This window comes from Haliotis rufescens, unplaced genomic scaffold (assembly GCF_023055435.1).
Source record: "Haliotis rufescens isolate VD_foot unplaced genomic scaffold, xgHalRufe1.0.p SCAF_33, whole genome shotgun sequence".
NCBI classification, from domain to species: Eukaryota; Metazoa; Mollusca; class Gastropoda; order Lepetellida; family Haliotidae; genus Haliotis; species Haliotis rufescens.
The window spans coordinates 4,560,085-4,581,293 of record NW_025964035.1 but is presented as its reverse complement, the minus strand read 5'-3'; the positions used below and the strand labels follow the sequence as shown (position 1 = coordinate 4,581,293).

Genomic DNA, 21,209 nt, shown 5'->3' with positions numbered 1-21,209 from the left:
GTGCATGCTTGTGGTATGGTGTGTGTGTGTGTGTGTGTGTGTGTGTGTGTGTGTGTGTGTGTGTGTGTGTGTGTGTGTGTGTGTGTGTGGTGTGCATGTGTGTGTGGTGTGTGTGTGTGTGTGGTATGGTGTGAATGTGTGTGTGTGGGGGGGGTTGTGGTGTATGTGGATGTGTGTGTGTGTGTGTGTGTGTGTGTGTGTGCACACACATGAGTACATATTTTTCAACTTTAATTTTCACTGAGTACTTTACAATAAAGAGGAGTACTTTAAGGGCAAGAAAGTGTTTTTTCCCTCTGTCCCTATGTCAGTATTATCACACCATCTTCTTTAACATTCTATTAGTAGAGAGGGAATATGTAAAAAACTGAATAAAAATAATATCAACACAATCCAAAAGAAGTGACATATAAGATTGAAGAGTCAAAACATATTGAGACAGCAAAAACATTGATGATTCTACCTTTTTTAAAATATAACCAAAAGTAATATTCATAACAGAAGCATGCTGTACATATCACAGAAACAACAGGCATTCACTGACGAAAGAAATACATCCCCAATTGGATTTCCATACATATTCTAATAACACACATGCATGTAAATAATTCATAATCAGTCTTTTTAGTAATCACCAATGGTGGAACTAATTAAACATTTTCATCACTAAAACAGACCCATTTTATTTTCTTGTTTTGCCCCCCTACCCAATTATATAAATATTATTTTTAATATAACTGACCATTAAGCATTAAATTTGTCAAAAGTTTAAAAATTAAATGAAATCAAATATAGTTATTTTTTAATTTTTTGAAGTCTTTGAATTTTCAATGTTTGTATTATCAAAATAATAACATAATAACAACATAATCACAATTGTAAAAATATCTGATATTATCACACATCATGTGAAAGTACTTGGCAGGAACAGGGGAGGGGGCATCTCATAAGTTCAATAGGATTGAGGATATATGCTATATACACATGGCTGGATGACTAGTGGGTTTGAATATAAAATTTTGCTGAATTAGCAACTTCTCAAAGGTTTCATGTCATTGTATCTACACAAGGATAATGGACATTGATGCATTAAATAATGCATGAAAACACACCCTGTAGTAATGGATGAAAATACATCCGGCAATAATGCTGTGTTTGTCAGACAATACATTCTGTAGTTCTGTATTGGTTGTGATAATGTACACTCTGTGCATACCCTATTAATACACCTGTTAATACACCTAAGTCTGCTTATTGAGGTCAGATCAATATAATTTCTTGTTTTGACGATGAAAAAAGATAATTATTATTAGTTTTTTTTATATTTGTTATTTTTTCTGTTGCATTGTACGTTTTGCAAACTTAAAAACAAATTAAAATGTTGTCAGGGTTGTTTTGAGGTTAAAAAAAATTAAATGAGCATATTACTATTTTTAATATTTTATTTTTTATTCCTGGGAACTTAAGATCAGCCTCATATTCAGAGCAAAAACAGTAACTGGTCTTGGCTATATTGTACAAGTGAGTGAGTGAGTGAGTATGGTTTTACGGCACTTTTAGCAATATTCAAGCAACATCATGGCGTGGGGGACACCACAAATGGGCTTCACACATTGTACCCATGTTGGGAATCGAACCCGAGGCTTCGGCGTGACGAGCGAAGGCTTTAACCGCTAGGCTACCCGACCGCCCCTTATATTGTACAAGAATGGCAAAGAACAGATGACATGTAAAAAAGAAGAAGTTGTTGAGAAAACTCAACACAACAGCCATTAAAGAAGATGAAGAATTAACATGAACAAAACGTAGACGGACAACATGGAGACATAGAAATACTGACTGGCCGTTAGCTATGGGCAGCGCTGGACGTGACAAACTGAATGCTTGGTAAATATTGTATTATGGGAGCTTTTTGCGAGACCAGGCTCGTAGTAATTTCAATGTATGTTGAAATGATGCAAAGTGGATTGTAATTGGGCAGAATGTTTTCATATTTTAAAAAAACAGTTGAATACATAGTGTGTGGGAGAGAGTTGTTTTTGATGCTGCTTTGAACAGTATTCCAGTTATGTAAGGGCGTGGAAGGAAAGCCTGACTGATGCATGTCTTTACCACCTTGTTGAAACCCATGAGCACAGGTATCGTGTTGATTAAACCCTATAAACATAATCGGGTAATATAGTAAAGTAGAGTAAAGTAAAGTAAAGTATAGTAAGTAGAGTAAGTAAAGTAAAGTAAAGTAAAGTAAAGTAAAGTAAAGTAAAGTAAAGTAAAGTATAGTATAGTATAGTATAGTAAAGTAAAGTAAAGTAAGTAAAGTAAAGTAAGTAAAGTAAAGTAAAGTAAAGTAAGTAGAGTAAAGTAAAGTATAGTATAGTATAGTATAGTATAGTATAGTATAGTATAGTAAAGTAAAGTAAAGTAAAGTAAAGTAAAGTAAAGTAAAGAAGTCTGATATATTTAAGTACGAATGTCCATTTATTAATTACCTCAGCCTGCTAAAGGGAAATAACTGATGATTGATGTTAAGTACACTTGTACCGAAAAGGAGAATGGGATCTTCCGGAGTCAACATTCATTCATGTACTAAACAATAAGAACACTGAACACCTGGTTATACATTTCTCTGTCGCCTTGATCCGTGTCAGTTTAAAAAGGAGAGAAGTTCCAGCCATGTTGCAAACCCTTACGATGTCGTGAAACCAACGAGGATAGATAGGTGTTGGCACACTGAGCTTCATCTCCAGGGGGAGTCTGAGATTGGTTAAACTCCTGACCACAGGATTCCCTTACGGAATGAGAAACACTGTTGAAGGTTGTAAGTGAAACTGCTGAAAAAAATATTGGTTAGGGAAGTAGTACTTTCATCCCACTTTTGTTAATTAACACTTGACATGTGATATATTTACGAGATTACCATGAATGACCTTCACAGTGTTGGGAATAGAGCCACGCAGGGAATAGAGCCACGCAGGGAATAGAGCCACGCAGGGAATAGAGCCACGCAGGGAATAGAGCCACGCAGGCCATAAGTGAACACCTCAGCCGCAGTCCCGACACATAGGATGTGTATTGTGTGTTTCTCATTTTAGAGTGCTCAATTACATGTAGCTTATAAAAAAAGAATTTCTTTTGAACCCTACCCATTCATTTATCCTCTCGCTCTGGAAAAAAACAAATTCATTTCCATTTAACAAAAATCCTCGCCATATTTCAGCGATAGAAACTACCTGTTTTAGTCCTCTACTCCTGATAATGATAACAGCAAAACCCTTGATAATGGCAAATATCTACTAGCCTTATAATACCTTAACTATTGTGCAGTTTGGCAAGGACTCCAGGACCAGTGCTAATTTCTATCACTGTATTTCATCGGTTGGATGGCCTTTTGATGAAGGAGAATAAACAGTAGATAGGCAAATAGTACAATCATTGTTTAATGTGTGGATGACACAGACCATGTGCTCAACTGTACAGTACATGTACAAATATGAAAATGGTTACAAAACTGTCGTTCATTGAGTTTAATGGAGTGTAAGGTTGAAGGATGAGAGAAACGGAAATGGCGATGACAAAATACTCTGACAAGCATATAAAAAATACGAAGATAACGAATGTCGGATTTTCATTAATTTGTAACAGTATATACTCATATCCATTTATCTAGGAGTCATTGAAGAAGACATATAGATTCACGCTTCTATGTAAGTGCCAATTTAAATGTTGACATCCATAAAACAAATTAAGCTTTGATACAGCTTGTTTGAAAAGAGGTGCATTTGGTATTTTGCCAAATTATCGTTCCGGATCGCTTGTAAAAATATCACCAAATTTGTCAGTTATGGTGTTGTTAATTGTTTACCGTGAGTACACCTGATCACTTAATTTCCAAATTTATAATCTCTTAGTATGTTTAAGTGAGTGATTTATTGGGTTTAATGCCACTTTGAACAGTTTTCCAGTTATATCACAGCATATCAGCTAAATGTGGGAAGAAAGCCAAAAGTAATGCAAGTACTAGTTGTTTGGTGAAACCCACAAGCACGGGAATGGTGCTGACAAACCCAGAAACATAATCAGGGCGAACCTGGATTTAAAACCACGATCATAGATTCCTGGCATGCCCAAGGGAAGCAACTATGCATAGTGAATTGCATTGAAGTTGAATGTGCGCACTCAGCAATATCTTGTCTAATGGCTCCAAGATAGTAATTTCTCAGAAACTATTTTAATAGCATATTTCAATACAATAATCTGAGGTTTTCAAATGAAATATTGATACCCAGTTCGGGCAAGTTCTTCTTATACCAAAACATTCTTTCCCTTATTCTAGCTAATTTTGTATGCAATGTCAACTGATATAAAACTAAAACTTACTTCTTATAGAATTCATATTACACAACATCAAACATTTTTTTGTCTCGAAGACAAAACTGATAATTGAACAAAACCAAATATATTCAATGAATGACTTCTTCCTCTATATTGCACAACTACAACAACGACTTTCTAGACACATCTTAATTATTAATAATAATTATAATTTAACACAATTGCATAAATGCTTACCTGAGCTAGGGATACTGTCTGGGGAACAACAATATATAACACAAAGTCAACAATACGGTAAATCTGCGCAAGGACAGCTTCGTGCTGTAGAAATATTGCTCCAGGTATTTAACAGTACGTAATATTGCTCAGGGTATTTAACAATACATAATATTGCATCTGAAGCATAATAGATGACAACCATTGAGTTGTATTAGTATTTTGTACATAGAACATCTGAGTGAGTGAGTGAGTATGGTTTTACGCCGCTTTTAGCAATATTCCAGCAATATCACGGCGGAGGACACCAGACATGGGCTTCACACATTGTACCCATGTCGGGAATAGAACCTGGGTCTTTGGCGTGATGTAGAACATCTGAAAACAGCATAGTACACACAGAGTAAAACCATCAAAATATTTTATAAATGTGAGTAAGGCCAGTGTTATTTCTTTACTTTTTTACAGATTAATATTCATCAAATTTTGTAAAAGAATAACAAATGACCAAATTGGATTATTTCAAATATGTTTGAATTTGCAAACAAGAGGAAACAGGAAAATAACATTTGTTAAAAATCACATTAATAATTCTGATGTAAATAAATATTCACTTTTTCATTATAAATAAACCCTTTATTGTTTTTTTTGCATCTTGGCATTTTGGATAAGATAATCTGTAATTTTCTTTACAAAATTGAAATTTCTAAAAATGGTTCTGTAAGACTAAGCCTCACAATTTATCCTCATAACACAATGAAAGAAAAAGAATCGTTTATATTCTTTCATTTCATAAGGGATTGTCTCAAATATTTATTTTGTTGTTTTTCTTGAAAATATTTTTGACGACATGATGCCTCATTCTTTGAATGAGTGTAATGACTAGTTGTGCTGAGACTATTTCTAAAACACTTACAGAAAAGGTTAACTCTTGAGTTGAGACCTAGGGGTGTGACATATGAATATTAATGAACTAATTTAAGCTATGATAAATAATGCTTTAACCTTACATCACACTCCTTATACTGCATACAACCAGACTACTCATTACTCACTGCAAGTAATTGTCTTTTATACTCTCTGCTCTTTACAAAAGTATAGTTCTAAAGCTCAATAATAGTTCATTTCTTTTCTTGATACATACTGAATAGATTTTGTATTTGTTTTGAACAAACAAAATACAAATCTTTTGAAAGGAAATTCTTAAAATTTTGCCCCTGGATATTTTTTCACAGGGGTCAAATTGGGGTTACACCTGTACTTTTTCAGCAACACTCAAACTTAACATACACATAATCAGCTTCAACAACAGAACAGCAGCTTATCATATGACGGATGATCGTAGAAAATCTAATACACAGAAGACATATAATAAAAACAGCATATATTGGCATCCTTGTGAATTCACACCAATGATGGATGAGAAGAAGAAATGAAAGTTTTTATACAAATATATTTCTGTTTGAAAAAAGTGTCATAATAGTCCTGTGGAAAATGTTATACAGAATATCCAAGGTGTTACTGACGTTCACAGACTTTCTCTGAAAGGAGCCATAATGCCTCTTCTGCAGTACCAGTGATGGTTTCGAGAGGATGTACTCAGTGCTTCAAGAACAGGACTATTCCTGAATATCTCAGGCATCGTATCTCTATGTTATGATAAATACATGGAACCATTCGCTACCATTGCCTTGTTTTGTGTCTGATTCAAAATATGTGATGCTGAGAATAGCCTTGTCTGTCATACAGATCCTGAAACAAATATATCCCATACAGCCCATGCAAGTCTATAATGTTTGGCAAGTCTAGATTAAATGAAGAAAGTATCTGGGCTCCTTTTTATTATATTTTATAACTATAATTTAACAACTGTTTTTTCAGTTTAAATGTTCATTTCAGAGACAAGATGTTAGTCTAAAAATAGCCTTCCACTCAACTTACAACCATGAGAGAGATGAATTGGGTGCGATGTTGCTGATAAGAAAGATGAAGACAGCGACATCACTTCCTGAACAAAGCTACGGAGGTAATGGCTCCAGGGTATTTGTCATAACAGAATGGTAGAACAGAGGCATGATGCCATGAGATAATCAAGGATGGAAAAACACACAAACTGAGGAACTTCAAGAATGCATGACACTTCACCTAGGACCAAGAATGTAGGACCCTTTTATTAGGACCCTACAAGAACGTAGGACCATTTTCTAGGATCATACAGTTCTTATCTCAGAACTGGTGTAGAGACTGTCTTCACGACTACATATCTATGGATTACTATCTTTGTGTATAGTATAACTATTACCATGTTATTTCTGCCGCTTCCATCCCATCATTAGCAATTGATTTGTGTGAACACCATTGTCTGATCTTGTGGGATGACCTATGTGATGTTTCGGAGAGAACTCTTTACCCATGCTCACATCACATCGTGTACAATTACACTTCGTCATTACGATCACAATTAAGGTTTGGCCAATTCATTTTCCTGTTTTACCAACATATACTGCTCAAAAGAATCTAAGGACAGGAGTTAACTTCTTTTGAGTAGTATATTTGTGAATATGCTGTGGAGTATAAAAACAACAACTATACTCCTCAACTTTTGTAAGGGATACTGATATTTCATACTGTTGCCAAACTTAAAACTGCAGCTTAAGGGAATGTTATATAAATTACTGAATATTTGTAATGATGCTGAAAATGAGTCTGTATATGACGTCTCCAATCAATCAGTCACATTCACTCTCTGCCAGGACACTCATGACATCCCTATCAAAAGTTGAGTAGTATATCAAAGTTATCAGGACTGACTTGAAATTAATTTCCTGCACACAAGTCTTTGCATATTTTTAACAGGACACATCCTTTCTAACCTCATTTTAAAACATAGTTCGATAAAATCTTGGGCAAGCATATCCATTTAACAAGAACAAAGTTCATGTAGCATGTTAAAGTGTGTGATTCAGAGTATCTGTCTGCAGTAATAACCTGCATGACACATGTTTGCAGCAGTAGTAGTGGTTGTACACATCTCTGGGTGACACTGGGATTCCAACAACAGCTCCTAAGGGATGACTCTGTTCCTTCTGCAGTTATCCATATAAGTGTACAGATATCTCTTTCTCCAGCTTCAAGCTGAAAAGGAAGCATTTAATAATCCTGAGTTGAACTTATGTCAACCCCACACTGAACAAGGGCACCATCTTTGACATCTGCTGCGCTGAGGCAATGTTCCATCTTGCTGTAGCATGACCATCCAGTGTCTTTGTCCATAGAGGAACTGAGATTTCCTCTTGCTGAGTCTTCATCAACAGAGGAATAGAGGTTTCATCTTGCTGTGCTTTCATCCACAGAGGAATTGAAGTTCCATGTTGATAATATGTGCCTTTATCCACAGAGGAACTGAGGTTTCATCTTGCTGTGTCTTCATCCACAGGGGAATAGAGGTTTCCTCTTGCTGTGTCTTCATCCACAGAGGAATTGAAGTTCCATGTTGATAATATGTGCCTTTATCCACAGAGGAACTGAGGTTTCATCTTGCTGTGCCTTTATCCACAGAGGAATTGAGGTTTCATTTTGCTGTGTCTTCATCCACAGAGGAATAGAGGTTTCCTTTTGCTGTGTCTTCATCCAAAGAGGAATTGAAGTTCCGTGTTGATAATATGTGCCTTTATCCACAGAGGAATTGAGGTTTCATCTTGCTGTGTCTTCATCCACAGAGGAACTGAGGTTTCATCTTGCTGTGTCTTCATCCACAGAGGAACTGAGGTTTCATCTTGCTGTGTCTTCATCCACAGAGGATCTGAAGCTTCTTCTTGCTGTGTGTCTTCTTCCAGTCAAATTGAGGGTTTATCTTGGTGTGTCTCTATCCACACTGGAATTGAGGTTTTATCTTGCTGTGGTAAGAACTTGTTTGTCTTCATCCACAGAGAAGAGAAAAGGTCTCATCTGATTAAGCCATATTTGTCTGTCTATGTTGATAAGTAGATTAATGTCTCTTGTAGTGGCATGATCTCCTATCTTTTTATCCACAGCAGAATAGACTTTCATTTTTACTGTAGCATGATCGCCTTTGTCTTCATCCACAGAATAATAGAGGCATCACCTTGCTGTGAGTCTTCATCCACAGAGGAATAGAGGTTCCTTCTGGCTGTGAGTCTTCATCCACAGAGGAATAGAGGTACCTTCTTGCTGTGATTCTCCATCCACAGGGGAATAGAGGTACCTTCTTGCTGTGATTCTCCATCCACAGAGGAATAGAGGTACCTTGTTGCTGTGATTCTCCATCCACAGAGGAATAGAGGTACCTTCTTGCTGTGATTCTCCATCAACAGAGGAATAGAGGTACCTTCTTGTTGTGAGGCTCCATCCACAGAGGAATAGAGGTTTCCACCATGCTGTGAGTCTCCATCCACAGAGGAATAGAGGTTTGTTCTTGATGTGATTCTCCATTCACAGGGGAATATAGGTACCTTCTTGCTATTATTCTCCATCCACAGAGGAATAGAGGTTCCATCTTGCTGTGAGTCTCCATCCACAGAGGAATAGAGGTTCCGTCTTGCTGTGAGTCTCCATCTACAGAGGAATAGATGTACCTTCTTGCTGTGATTCTTCATCCACAGAGGAATATAGGTACCTTCTTGCTGTGATTCTTCATCCACAGAGGAATAGAGGTACCTTCTTGCTGTGAGTCTCCATCCACAGAGGAAAAGAGGAACCTTCTTTATGTGATTCTCCATCCACAGAGGAATAGAGGTTCCGTCTTGCTGTGAGTCTCCGTCTTGCTGTGAGTCTCCATCCACAGAGGAATACAGGTCTCACTTGATTAAGTCGTTAACTTTTGATTCCTGAGACAGAACTTGTAGTGTGTCATTGTTCATGATGAGATTAATGTCTTTGGATCACAAGTTGGTGGGACCTATGACCCATATCCACTTGAGTGAGTGAGTGATTATGTTTTCACATGATGCAACATTCAAACCAAACAGGGGACACCAAAAGAGGTCTTCACATACACTTGTGGGAATCAAACCCAGTTCTTTGGTGACATGAGCTAGCACTTTAACCACAAGGCTACCCAGTCTCCAACTGAACATACCAGTATCATACATATATTTAGTTTATATTTCATCTTCTCTACAAGGTTTCTTAGTCTGTACATGAATCAAAGTTTTGTTGCTAAGCTACCTGAATACTCGGTTCTCTATGACCCTGGTTATGATGTCACTGACATCGACCTTGACCCTCCCTTTCCGAAGTAGAAACAAATGGCCAGTAGCCATATACTCCACATGATAGCACTTTGGGTGTATTCAGTGTTGTTTGTAGTGCTAGCACATCCATTCCATATTAAACACACAATCAGTCAGTTCTAGGTGAACTTGTGCAGACTGGTCCGGACCACTGAGATCTGGTTATGGCACATTTGGACCAGCCCAAATTGGTTTGGAGCAGATCAGTGGAGGGTATCGAGGGCAGAGGCAAGGCGGAGCATATCAATTAGGTTCATGGACAGTTTCTTCTCCAAACACTGGTAGAAATAGTCGGGTGCCTGGAACATGATACAGAACATTTCAACAGGAGTGAGTGAGTCAGTCAGTCAGTTATATCGCGGCGTGTCAGCTTAATGTTGGAGGAAAGCCCGAAGTAATGCAGGTCTCAGACGTTTACCACTTCGGTACGGGTATGGTGCTGACAAACCTAGAAACATATTCGGGGCGAACCGGGATTCGAACCCACAATCATAGGTTGAGTGAGTGAGTGAGTGGGTGGGTGGGTGGCTTCTGGTGAGTGAGTGAGTGAGTGAGTGAGTGAGTGAGTGAGTGAGTGAGTGAGTGAGTGAGTGAAAGAGTGAGTGAGTGAGTGAGTGAGTGAGTGAGTGAGTGAGTGAGTGAGTGAGTGAGTGAGTGTTTATGCCGCTGTTTGCAATATTCCAGCAATATCACTGCAGGGGACACCAGAAATGGGCTTCATACATTGTCCCCATGTCAGCATTTGTAAAGACAAACATTATGGCAGAACATTCATAAGGATCATACATGACGGCAGAACATTTGTGAGGATTAAACATAATGACAGAACATCTGTAAGTATTACATATGACGGCAGAACAATGTAGACATAGGAGGAAATATGCAAGATACACAACACTGTGAAATATGTCATGTCCGTACTGGTTTAAAAATAAAAACAAACTAACCTCTTGTTTCATTTCCCTTAGTTGCCATAGTAACCGTCCGTCAAACTGGCTGAAGGCTGCGATGGATCTGAAGTGGAAAAATGAAGTAGTACACAGAAAGTGAGTTAAATTAGTCTGTCTTACAGACCCTGATACAAATATATATCAAATACAGCCCACACAAGTCTATAATCTTTGGCAAGTCTAGATTACTGCAGTATCTGAAAATGAAGAGAGTCACTGGGCTCCCTTTTATTATATTTTTATTAAGATAACAGAACAACTGTTTTTTCTGTACGATATGTTCATTTCAGAGACTAGATGTTAGTCTAAAAGTGAGTGAGTGAATATGGTTTTACACCGCTTTTAGCAATATTCCAGCAATATCATGGCGGGGGACACCAGAAATGGGCTTCACACATTGTACCCATGTCGGGAATCGAACCCGAACCACTCGGCTACCCGGCCGCCCCGTACAGAGAAAGACTGACGGACATATGACTAGCTACAGGCTAGGAGCGTAATGGAGGCATTGCAACTGTCCCTGGGTTTGGGGCAACATAATAATGCTAAATAAACATATCCATAGCAAGCATACAGTGCAATCGTTGATGGTTTACACTGGACTTGAACTCCCACAATATCTCAGTCATTTCAATATTTTATCCTGACTCTGGCAAGTATTTGATCCTTATTGGTCAATCAGAGGTTTCAAATCACAATCAACACCTTTGAAACAACTGCATGCCAGCCCCATCTCATGGGCTAATATTAGAAAAAAGTTCTTTCTCCATCACTGTAGTAGGCATATGGACAAAATTATACGTTCTGTTTTAGTTTCAATGCAAGACAATATTGTTGACAAGTAACTTAATTATTTACCCCTGTAAGACTTTAAGAGAGAAACAATTTTTTCATGAACCTAGAAGTGTATTATTGGTATCACAATTTCAATTTTTTTATGTCAATAACACATTAAAAATTTGTGATATCTAAATTAATTTAGTGTTATCCAAAATCTTATTTGAGATATCTATAATTAAGTTTTTTATATCAATAATTCCATTAAGTGATATCTAAAATACATTGGATTTATTGATATCTCAAAACTGAATTTGTGATATCAGTATATGAAGTATTGATAGGGAATTAAATAGGAAATAAATAGTAAAATATGCAAAGTATAAGTGGTAAGACATGTTTAAAGAAAACAAGATAGAAATCCACTTTCAGATGTATTTCAAATATTGCCGACAACATAGAGTTTGAAAATTAGCACTTCTCCCTCCCTCTCTGACTTTCCCAACACTGTCATCAAGCAAGCTGTGTCATAACATAAAATAACGGGATCGGGTGGTCAGGCTCGCTGACTTGGTTGATACATGTCATCATATCCCAATTGTGTAGATCGATGCTCATGATGTCAGTCACTGGATTGTCTGGTCCAGACTTGATTATTTACAGACTGCTGTCATATAGCTGGAATATTGCTGAGTGCGGCGTTAAACAACAACCTACCAACCATAATATAAAACTATAACGCTCTCACGTCAGAGAACGGAAGACTACTGGTCCCCCATCTCACATACCCATCTAGCTGGTGCGTGACCAGCCAGCGTTGCACGTCGTCGCGTGACATGTTGTGTGTGAGAGGCTGATGTCCCTGAGGTATGGCCAGCTCGGTGCCTGGGTGGGTGTTGCGGTGAGGGTTGCCGGCGTACACTAGCCGGTTCTCGGTCGTACTCTCTAGTGCATCTACTTGATCTACAAGTCAAATATGATCTTGTTTCTGTAATGCACAATTCACTTATACATAGGTAATAAACAGCTTAACCTTTCTCATTTAATGGTTGAACAATTGACTGGAACAATTGACTTGCCTTTGCATGTGTTTGTGATGAGTGCCACTGGAGGGGCAGGATATGCTCACCATTTCGTGAACACCTGGTGTAATTAATATTTGATAGTGATTTATTAACACATGTTCATGACATAGTCGGAATCGTACAATCAATTTCTCATGAATATGGAAAGGGTCTTGGCACTTTTATTTACAGATAGTTTGATTAGATTGGATAGATAAAAACAAAAACAATTTGGAGTAGCTCAATAGTTTCTACTTAGCATAAAGTTGTTCAGGTCAGTGATGAGTTAGACACTTATTTGTATTTGAAGTTCATGATAATTGATGTTGTTACAGCAACAGGTCCATCATCATTTATCATCCATTGCTTGGAGAGATCAGTGAAATCTACTGGAGACAATGAAATTGATATCTCCTCAGAGACATTGCTTTGAAGACCATTGTGACATCATCTGTCACCATGACGATGTAATCAAATGACATCACAATTCTCTCTTTCACTGAAGCTGGTTACCTGTACTTTTTTTCAACTCAAGACACTGGCTATTACTCTTGGAAGAATGATGTTCGATAAAAAATTCATCAATTTCACAAACATTTTGATATCAACGATATGAACACACATTGATAGAAGCCTGAGAGTGTGAAACTTTTATTGACTCTTGTGGGATTCTCTATGAAGATACCAGTTCGTCATAGAAAAGTGAACAAAATTTTTCTTCAGTGACAAAAATGTTGTCTGATGCAGTTCTCTATTTTGACATGTACCATATGTTCCCGTGTTTTTCCAGGTGAACATTTGACTTGCCTTTGCATGTGTTTGTGATGGGTGTCACCGGAGAGGCAGGATATGCTCACCTTTCTCGCCAACACCTGATATAATTACTATTTGATAGTTTTCATAACCACATGCTCAATATATGGTCGGAATTGTACAAGCGACTCTGCTTTTAGCAGAGATTTCTTATGAATATAGAAAGGGTTTTGTCGCTATTATTTTTTCACTTACCTGTAGATTGTGATTGAAGCACATTTGACCTTTTACCACGTCCTCGCAGCTCCTTCAGCATACCAGACATGGATTTCTCAAAGGGGTATTTCCCGCTAAAGTCAAAGAACAACTTGGCACCGAGGATCATCCCAAGCCAGCCATCCGGCCGGTACTTCTTCTGCATCATCAGTGGGATGTAGTCTTTCCGTAACTGAAACGTGTACTCCGCCTCTGTGGGGAGAAGGACAGATGCATTGATTCATTCTTATGAAGTGAGTGAGTGAGTGAGTGAGTGAGTTGGGTTTAACGCCGCTTTTAACAGTATTCCAGTTATATCACGGCGTGTCAGCTTAATGTGGGAGGAAAGCCCGAAGTTATGCAGGTCTCAGACGTTTACCACTTAGGTGAAACCCACGAGCAGGGGTATGGTGCTGACAAAACTAGAAACATAATCGGGGCGAACCGGGATTTGAACCCACAATCATAGGTTTCTGGCATGCCCAAGGCACAGCGAATCGCAGCGCCTTAGACAGCTGGGCCACCCGTGCCCCCTTCTATGAAGTGGTCTATATGGTATTTTATTATATAAATGGCAGTGAGATAGTCGATCTATCAGTGAAATGAACCCACTATCTCTGCCGATTGATGAAAAACTGATAGCATCTCTCTCAAGAATGGTGATATCATAAACTGTATTTGACGTAATAAGCACCCTGCTCTAATAAGCGCCCATGGTGATATTTACTAATATATTGGCTAGTGAATGATCCTAATTAGCACACTTTTGATTGATCAATGTACACAAGACTTATTTAGTCATGTATAATACACACTCATGTGATATATACACCCTTAATTATGGGCAATAAAATTCTGGAAAAAATATATCTGTCAGGTATAATACACACAGATTTTTCTTAAGTATAATTTCAGGCTGTCAGCATAAACCACGAAATTTACAATCTTTCAACTCTTTTCACCAAAATTATATTCTAAAAAGAGCCCCTTATTTCTAATATTGAGAATGCCCTGGGCGCTTATCATGTCATCGGGAAATACTGCTATCTTAACAACTACATATAGTCTCACCTGTCCTACAGTTGGGACTCTGCTTTTATGTCATCAGATATACTACTATCTTCACAACTACATATAGTCTCACCTGTCCTACAGTTGAGACACTGCTTTCATGTCATCAGATATGCTACTATCTTAACAACTGCATATAGTCTCACCTGTCCTACAGTTGGGACACTGCTTGTGTGTCATCAGATATGCTACTATCTTCACAACTACATATAGTCTCACCTGTCCTACAGTTGAGACACTGCTTTCATGTCATCAGATATGCTACTATCTTCACAACTTCATATAGTCTCACCTGTCCTACAGTTGGGACACTGCTTGTGTGTCATCAGATATGCTACTATCTTAACAACTGCATATAGTCTCACCTGTCCTACAGTTGGGACACTGCTTGTGTGTCATCAGATATGCTACTATCTTAACAACTACAACTAGTCTCACCTGTCCTACAGTTGGGACACTGCTTGTGTGTCATCAGATATGCTACTATCTTCACAACTACATATAGTCTCACCTGTCCTACAGTTGAGACACTGCTTTCATGTCATCAGATATACTACTATCTTAACAACTACATATAGTCTCACCTGTCCTACAGTTGGGACACTGCTTGTGTGTCATCAGATATGCTACTATCTTAACAACTACATATAGTCTCACCTGTCTTACAGTTGGGACTCTGCTTGTGTGTCATCAGATATACTACTATCTTAACAACTACATATAGTCTCACCTGTCCTACAGTTGGGACACTGCTTGTGTGTTATCGGATATACTACTATCTTAACAACTACATATAGTCACACCTGTCCTACAGTTGAGACACTGCTTGTGTGTCATCAGATATGCTACTATCTTAACAACTACATATAGTCTCACCTGTCCTACAGTTGGGACACTGCTTGTGTGTCATCCGAAATACTACTATCTTAACAACTACATATAGTCTCACCTGTCCTACAGTTGGGACACTGCTTGTGTGTCATCGGATATACTGCTATCTCAACAACTACATATAGTCTCACCTGTCCTACAGTTGGGACTCTGCTTGTATTTTTCTGACATGCACACCAGGACAACGGCAGCGTTCTCAACAGCCTCTGCCATCGCCTGCAGCGTGGATCCCCCCATCTCATCCACATCCACCCACACAATATATCCCTCTGCCTGAAAATACAAAAAGTGACATGACCTCTACTCAGTGACAGAAGAACATCCGCATAAAAGTTGTAGTTTAACCAAGTGACACTAAATCTTCATAAGGCATTGATACTGTAAATCTTGAAATTAATGCGTCTCCTAATTAATACGACTGCTGACCCCGAGCCAAAAATGTGACTTAGTATCAATGCGACTCCCCACACCCCATCCCCAGTGGAATGATACATATCCTTACCTCAAGCTAACCTTACCTTAATCCAGTCAAACAAAATTAGCACTGCTTGTTAGTGATGGGTATGAGTACACTCCAGCGCAGTTGGTGACTTAGCACAACACCACTGCCACAGGCTAATTTGCATATCATGTGACCAGACTATTCTCTTGTTTGTAAACAAACACACTTTTTCAGAAATTAGAATAGAATGGACTAATGCAAGTATTTGGGGGTGCTTTACATATTGTTTTGCATAAATATATAAATACGCTACTCCAACTACGACAGTGAGTTGCATGACAATACATATTTACACATCAAAGTGACCGTATCGCTGGCTCTCCGTAGGGCTTCGATGATAGCATGTGGAGCCGCACAACCAATGTAAACATAGGATAACTACGCAGATCGAAATAATTTTTCAAGATTTAGGGGCTACTTGTACTAGTCGGGACTGACCCCGATTTATACTTCTAGTCCACTGAGATTCCATGCCGTAGTTTAACATGAATACCCCACTCAGACACAGTATACTGACAGTATACTGACACTCACCCTGAGTTTGTCCCGAATCTCCAGGACCTTCTCCTGCTCGTTCCAGGAGTAACTGATGAAGATGTGGTTCTTCCCCCGTGGGGGTCCTTTTGTTTCTGAAACAAACACCATCAATCACTCAATGATATGTCCTCCACAGTCCACTTCCACAGACAACGTGAGGATTGGCACTGTATTATTGTGGCAGGGGCTGAGATCCTCCATGTGGGACTAGATGTAGCAGCCTTAAATGTATTTGACATTTCACGGTCCTTGCAAAGAATGAAGAAGTGTTTTTATCCTGAAAATACCATTGATCTTATCAATACTAAAACATAGATAATGTCACATGATTCTCTCCCAAATTTTCCTTTCAAACATTTCCATGACCTTCCCTACCCATCGATCCACAACAAACGACAGGTTTCTCAGAAATTGTCTCAGAACATTGTCTAAACGTGAACCTACAAACTTCAAAACAGCTTTTTTTAAATTTTACAAATCCATTTACAAATGTCAGGTGATCGTTACCCAAGACAATGTTACCTACAGTAGATTCAGTTAGACGTTAGATTCAGCAGGAAGGTAGACATGGGCATCCTGTGTAAGATTGTTGTTGTAAGAAACATGGTTTCGGATATGCATGGGTTAGCCATGGTATTGGAGATATTTCATATCTTCTGTCGATGTTCAGACAGAGATTAGAAGATTGTGGAAAACAAAACATTTTCAGTATTATCAATGATTCAAAACAACTTGCACATTATAAGAATATTAAGTCATTGCTGACTGTTGAATTCCATGTTACAAACATCAATGTTAGGGAATAAAGAAGATATGTATGTTTGTTGAGATTGTATGAAATGCCGTTGTGTTGTAATTTCAGATGTAAAGAAGCTATAACTGTGAAACGAATTTGTAGGATGAGTAATTCTAATAGCATTGAAGATGAACTCCATTTCATATTTCATTGTGAGGCAATTGTTGATAAATAAGTACATACCGAAGTGGCATATTTCATCAAACATTTGTAAATTTCATAAATTACTGACTTCTAATGATGTACTAAGTTTGTAAAAGAAACTCTGAAATGTAAATATGCACTTGATAGTAAGTATATTGTGTCGTCTACCGCTTAATTGCCATATTTATGACATTGTTGTATCAACTGTATACAGGGGCCGATGGCCTACAAAACAGAAAATAAACTTACTAAAAGATTAATTACAAAACAAATTCCAATTTTCTCTTTCTTCCATTGCCCCCTGCATTTCCACATATTGACTACCGGTACCAAAATCCATACACTGTATCTGCCATCATATCCCCCATGGGTGCTTAGAACATTGACGAAGAGGGCACTTTTTTAACCCTGCTTACATAACATAATAACACAGTAAAAGTTGACAAGTTCCACTACACATGGTCATGCATTCAACTTAAGTTATGAAAAACGCCTGGTGTACTCACTGTCTGTGGGTGCATCTCCTTTGCCCGTGAGTACCCACAATGCACCTTGAGCGTTCTTCTTAACGTCCTTGTGCTGATTTTCCAGCAGCTTCTCCAGGGTGCTCATCATATTCTCCGTCTCGAACAGCTCCTTCCTCACATCCTTGTCGAACGCCAGCGTCCAGACACATCGCGCCGTTGTGCTCTGTTCCTTGTCATTATCACTCAGAAGCATCTTCATAAACAGAGGGATGCTGCCTTCCTCTATGATCTGGGGAGATATAACACAGGGTTGTACAAAGGGGTGCTGCCTTCCTCTATGATCTGGGGAGATATGGGGAGATATAACACAGGGTTGTACAGAGGGATGCTGCCTTCCTCTATGATCTGGGGAGATATAACACAGGGTTGTACAGAGGGGTGCTGCCTTCCCCTATGATCTGGGGAGATATAACACAGGGTTGTACAGAGGGATGCTGCCTCCCTCTATGATCTGGGGAGATATAACACAGGGTTGTACAGAGGGATGCTGCCTTCCTCTATGATCTGGGGAGATATGGGGAGATATAACACAGGGGTGTACAGAGGGATGCTGCCTTCCTCTATGATCTGGGGAGATATGGGGAGATATAACACAGGGTTGTACAGAGGGATGCTGCCTTCCTCTATGATCTGGGGAGATATAACACAGGGGTGTACAGAGGGATGCTGCCTTCCTCTATGATCTGGGGAGATATGGGGAGATATAACACAGGGGTGTACAGAGGGATGCTGCCTTCCTCTATGATCTGGGGAGATATGGGGAGATATAACACAGGGGTGTACAGAGGGATGCTGCCTTCCTCTATGATCTGGGGAGATATGGGGAGATATAACACAGGGTTGTACAGAGGGATGCTGCCTTCCTCTATGATCTGGGGAGATATAACACAGGGTTGTACAGAGGGATGCTGCCTTCCTCTATGATCTGGAGAGATATAACACAGGGTTGTACAGAGGGGTGCTGCCTTCCCCTATGATCTGGGGAGATATAACACAGGGTTGTACAGAGGGATGCTGCCTTCCTCTATGATCTGGGGAGATATAACACAGGGTTGTACAAAGGGGTGCTGCCTTCCTCTATGATCTGGGGAGATATGGGGAGATATAACACAGGGGTGTACAGAGGGATGCTGCCTTCCTCTATGATCTGGGGAGATATGGGGAGATATAACACAGGGGTGTACAGAGGGATGCTGCCTTCCTCTATGATCTGGGGAGATATAACACAGGGTTGTACAGAGGTATGCTGCCTTCCTCTATGATCTGGGGAGATATGGGGAGATATAACACAGGGTTGTACAGAGGGATGCTGCCTTCCTCTATGATCTGGAGAGATATAACACAGGGTTGTACAGAGGGGTGCTGCCTTCCCCTATGATCTGGGGAGATATAACACAGGGTTGTACAGAGGGATGCTGCCTTCCCCTATGATCTGGGGAGATATAACACAGGGTTGTACAAAGGGGTGCTGCCTTCCTCTATGATCTGGGGAGATATAACACAGGGTTGTACAGAGGGATGCTGCCTTCCTCTATGATCTGGGGAGATATGGGGAGATATAACACAGGGGTGTACAGAGGGATGCTGCCTTCCTCTATGATCTGGGGAGATATGGGGAGATATAACACAGGGGTGTACAGAGGGATGCTGCCTTCCTCTATGATCTGGGGAGATATGGGGAGATATAACACAGGGTTGTACAGAGGGATGCTGCCTTCCTCTATGATCTGGGGAGATATAACACAGGGTTGTACAGAGGGGTGCTGCCTTCCCCTATGATCTGGAGAGATATACCACAGGGTTGTACTGAGGGATGCTGCCTTCCTCTATGATCTGGAGAGATATAACACAGGGTTGTACAGAGGGGTGCTGCCTTCCTCTATGATCTGGAGAGATATAACACAGGGTTGTACAGAGGGATGCTGCCTTCCTCTATGATCTGGAGAGATATAACACAGGGTTGTACAAAGGGGTGCTGCCTTCCTCTATGATCTGGGGAGATATAACACAGGGTTGTACAGAGGGATGCTGCCTTCCTCTATGATCTGGGGAGATATAACACAGGGTTGTACAGAGGGATGCTGCCTTCCTCTATGATCTGGAGAGATATAACACAGGGTTGTACAGAGGGGTGCTGCCTTCCCCTATGATCTGGGGAGATATAACACAGGGTTGTACAGAGGGATGCTGCCTTCCTCTATGATCTGGGGAGATATAACACAGGGTTGTACAAAGGGGTGCTGCCTTCCTCTATAATCTGGAGAGATATAACACAGGGTTGTACAGAGGGATGCTGCCTTCCTCTATGATCTGGGGAGATATAACACAGGGTTGTACAGAGGGGTGCTGCCTTCCCCTATGATCTGGGGAGATATAACACAGGGTTGTACAGAGGGATGCTGCCTTCCTCTATGATCTGGAGAGATATAACACAGGGTTGTACAGAGGGGTGCTGCCTTCCCCTATGATCTGGGGAGATATAACACAGGGTTGTACAGAGGGATGCTGCCTTCCTCTATGATCTGGGGAGATATAACACAGGGTTGTACAAAGGGGTGCTGCCTTCCTCTATGATCTGGGGAGATATAACACAGGGTTGTACAGAGGGATGCTGCCTTCCTCTATGATCTGGGGAGATATGGGGAGATATAACACAGGGGTGTACAGGGTTGTACAGAGGGATGCTGCCTTCCTCTATGATCTGGGGAGATATGGGGAGATATAACACAGGGGTGTACAGGGGTGTACAGAGGGATGCTGCCTTCCTCTATGATCTGGGGAGATATGGAGAGATATAACACAGGGGTGTACAGAGGGATGCTGCCTTCCTCTATGATCTGGGGAGATATGGGGAGATATTACACAGGGTTGTACAGAGGGATGCTGCCTTCCTCTATGATCTGGGGAGATATAACACAGGGTTGTACAGAGGGATGCTGCCTTCCTCTATGATCTGGAGAGATATGGGGAGATATAACACAGGGTTGTACAGAGGGGTGCTGCCTTCCCCTATGATCTGGGGAGATATAACACAGGGTTGTACAGAGGGATGCTGTCTTCCTCTATGATCTGGGGAGATATAACACAGGGTTGTACAGAGGGGTGCTGCCTTCCTCTATGATCTGGGGAGATATAACACAGG

At 39.8% G+C, this 21,209-nt stretch overlaps 1 protein-coding gene across 2 annotated transcripts in view; it reads right to left on the bottom strand.

Annotated features, from left to right (window-relative positions):
* Positions 1-3,419: 3,419 nt before the first annotated feature.
* LOC124150321 overlaps positions 3,420-21,209 on the bottom strand; it is a 221,545-nt gene continuing 203,755 nt past the window's right edge. For both annotated transcript variants that reach the window (XM_048380877.1, XM_048380876.1), the window contains exons 9-15: positions 18,047-18,296; positions 16,598-16,692; positions 15,693-15,834; positions 13,600-13,812; positions 12,316-12,490; positions 10,748-10,814; positions 3,420-10,099 (exon numbers count right to left, since the gene is read on the bottom strand). In XM_048380877.1, coding sequence (XP_048236834.1) covers positions 10,004-10,099; positions 10,748-10,814; positions 12,316-12,490; positions 13,600-13,812; positions 15,693-15,834; positions 16,598-16,692; positions 18,047-18,296 — 1,038 coding nt within the window. In that variant the 3' untranslated portion in view covers positions 3,420-10,003. The remainder of the gene's footprint in view (positions 10,100-10,747; positions 10,815-12,315; positions 12,491-13,599; positions 13,813-15,692; positions 15,835-16,597; positions 16,693-18,046; positions 18,297-21,209) is intronic.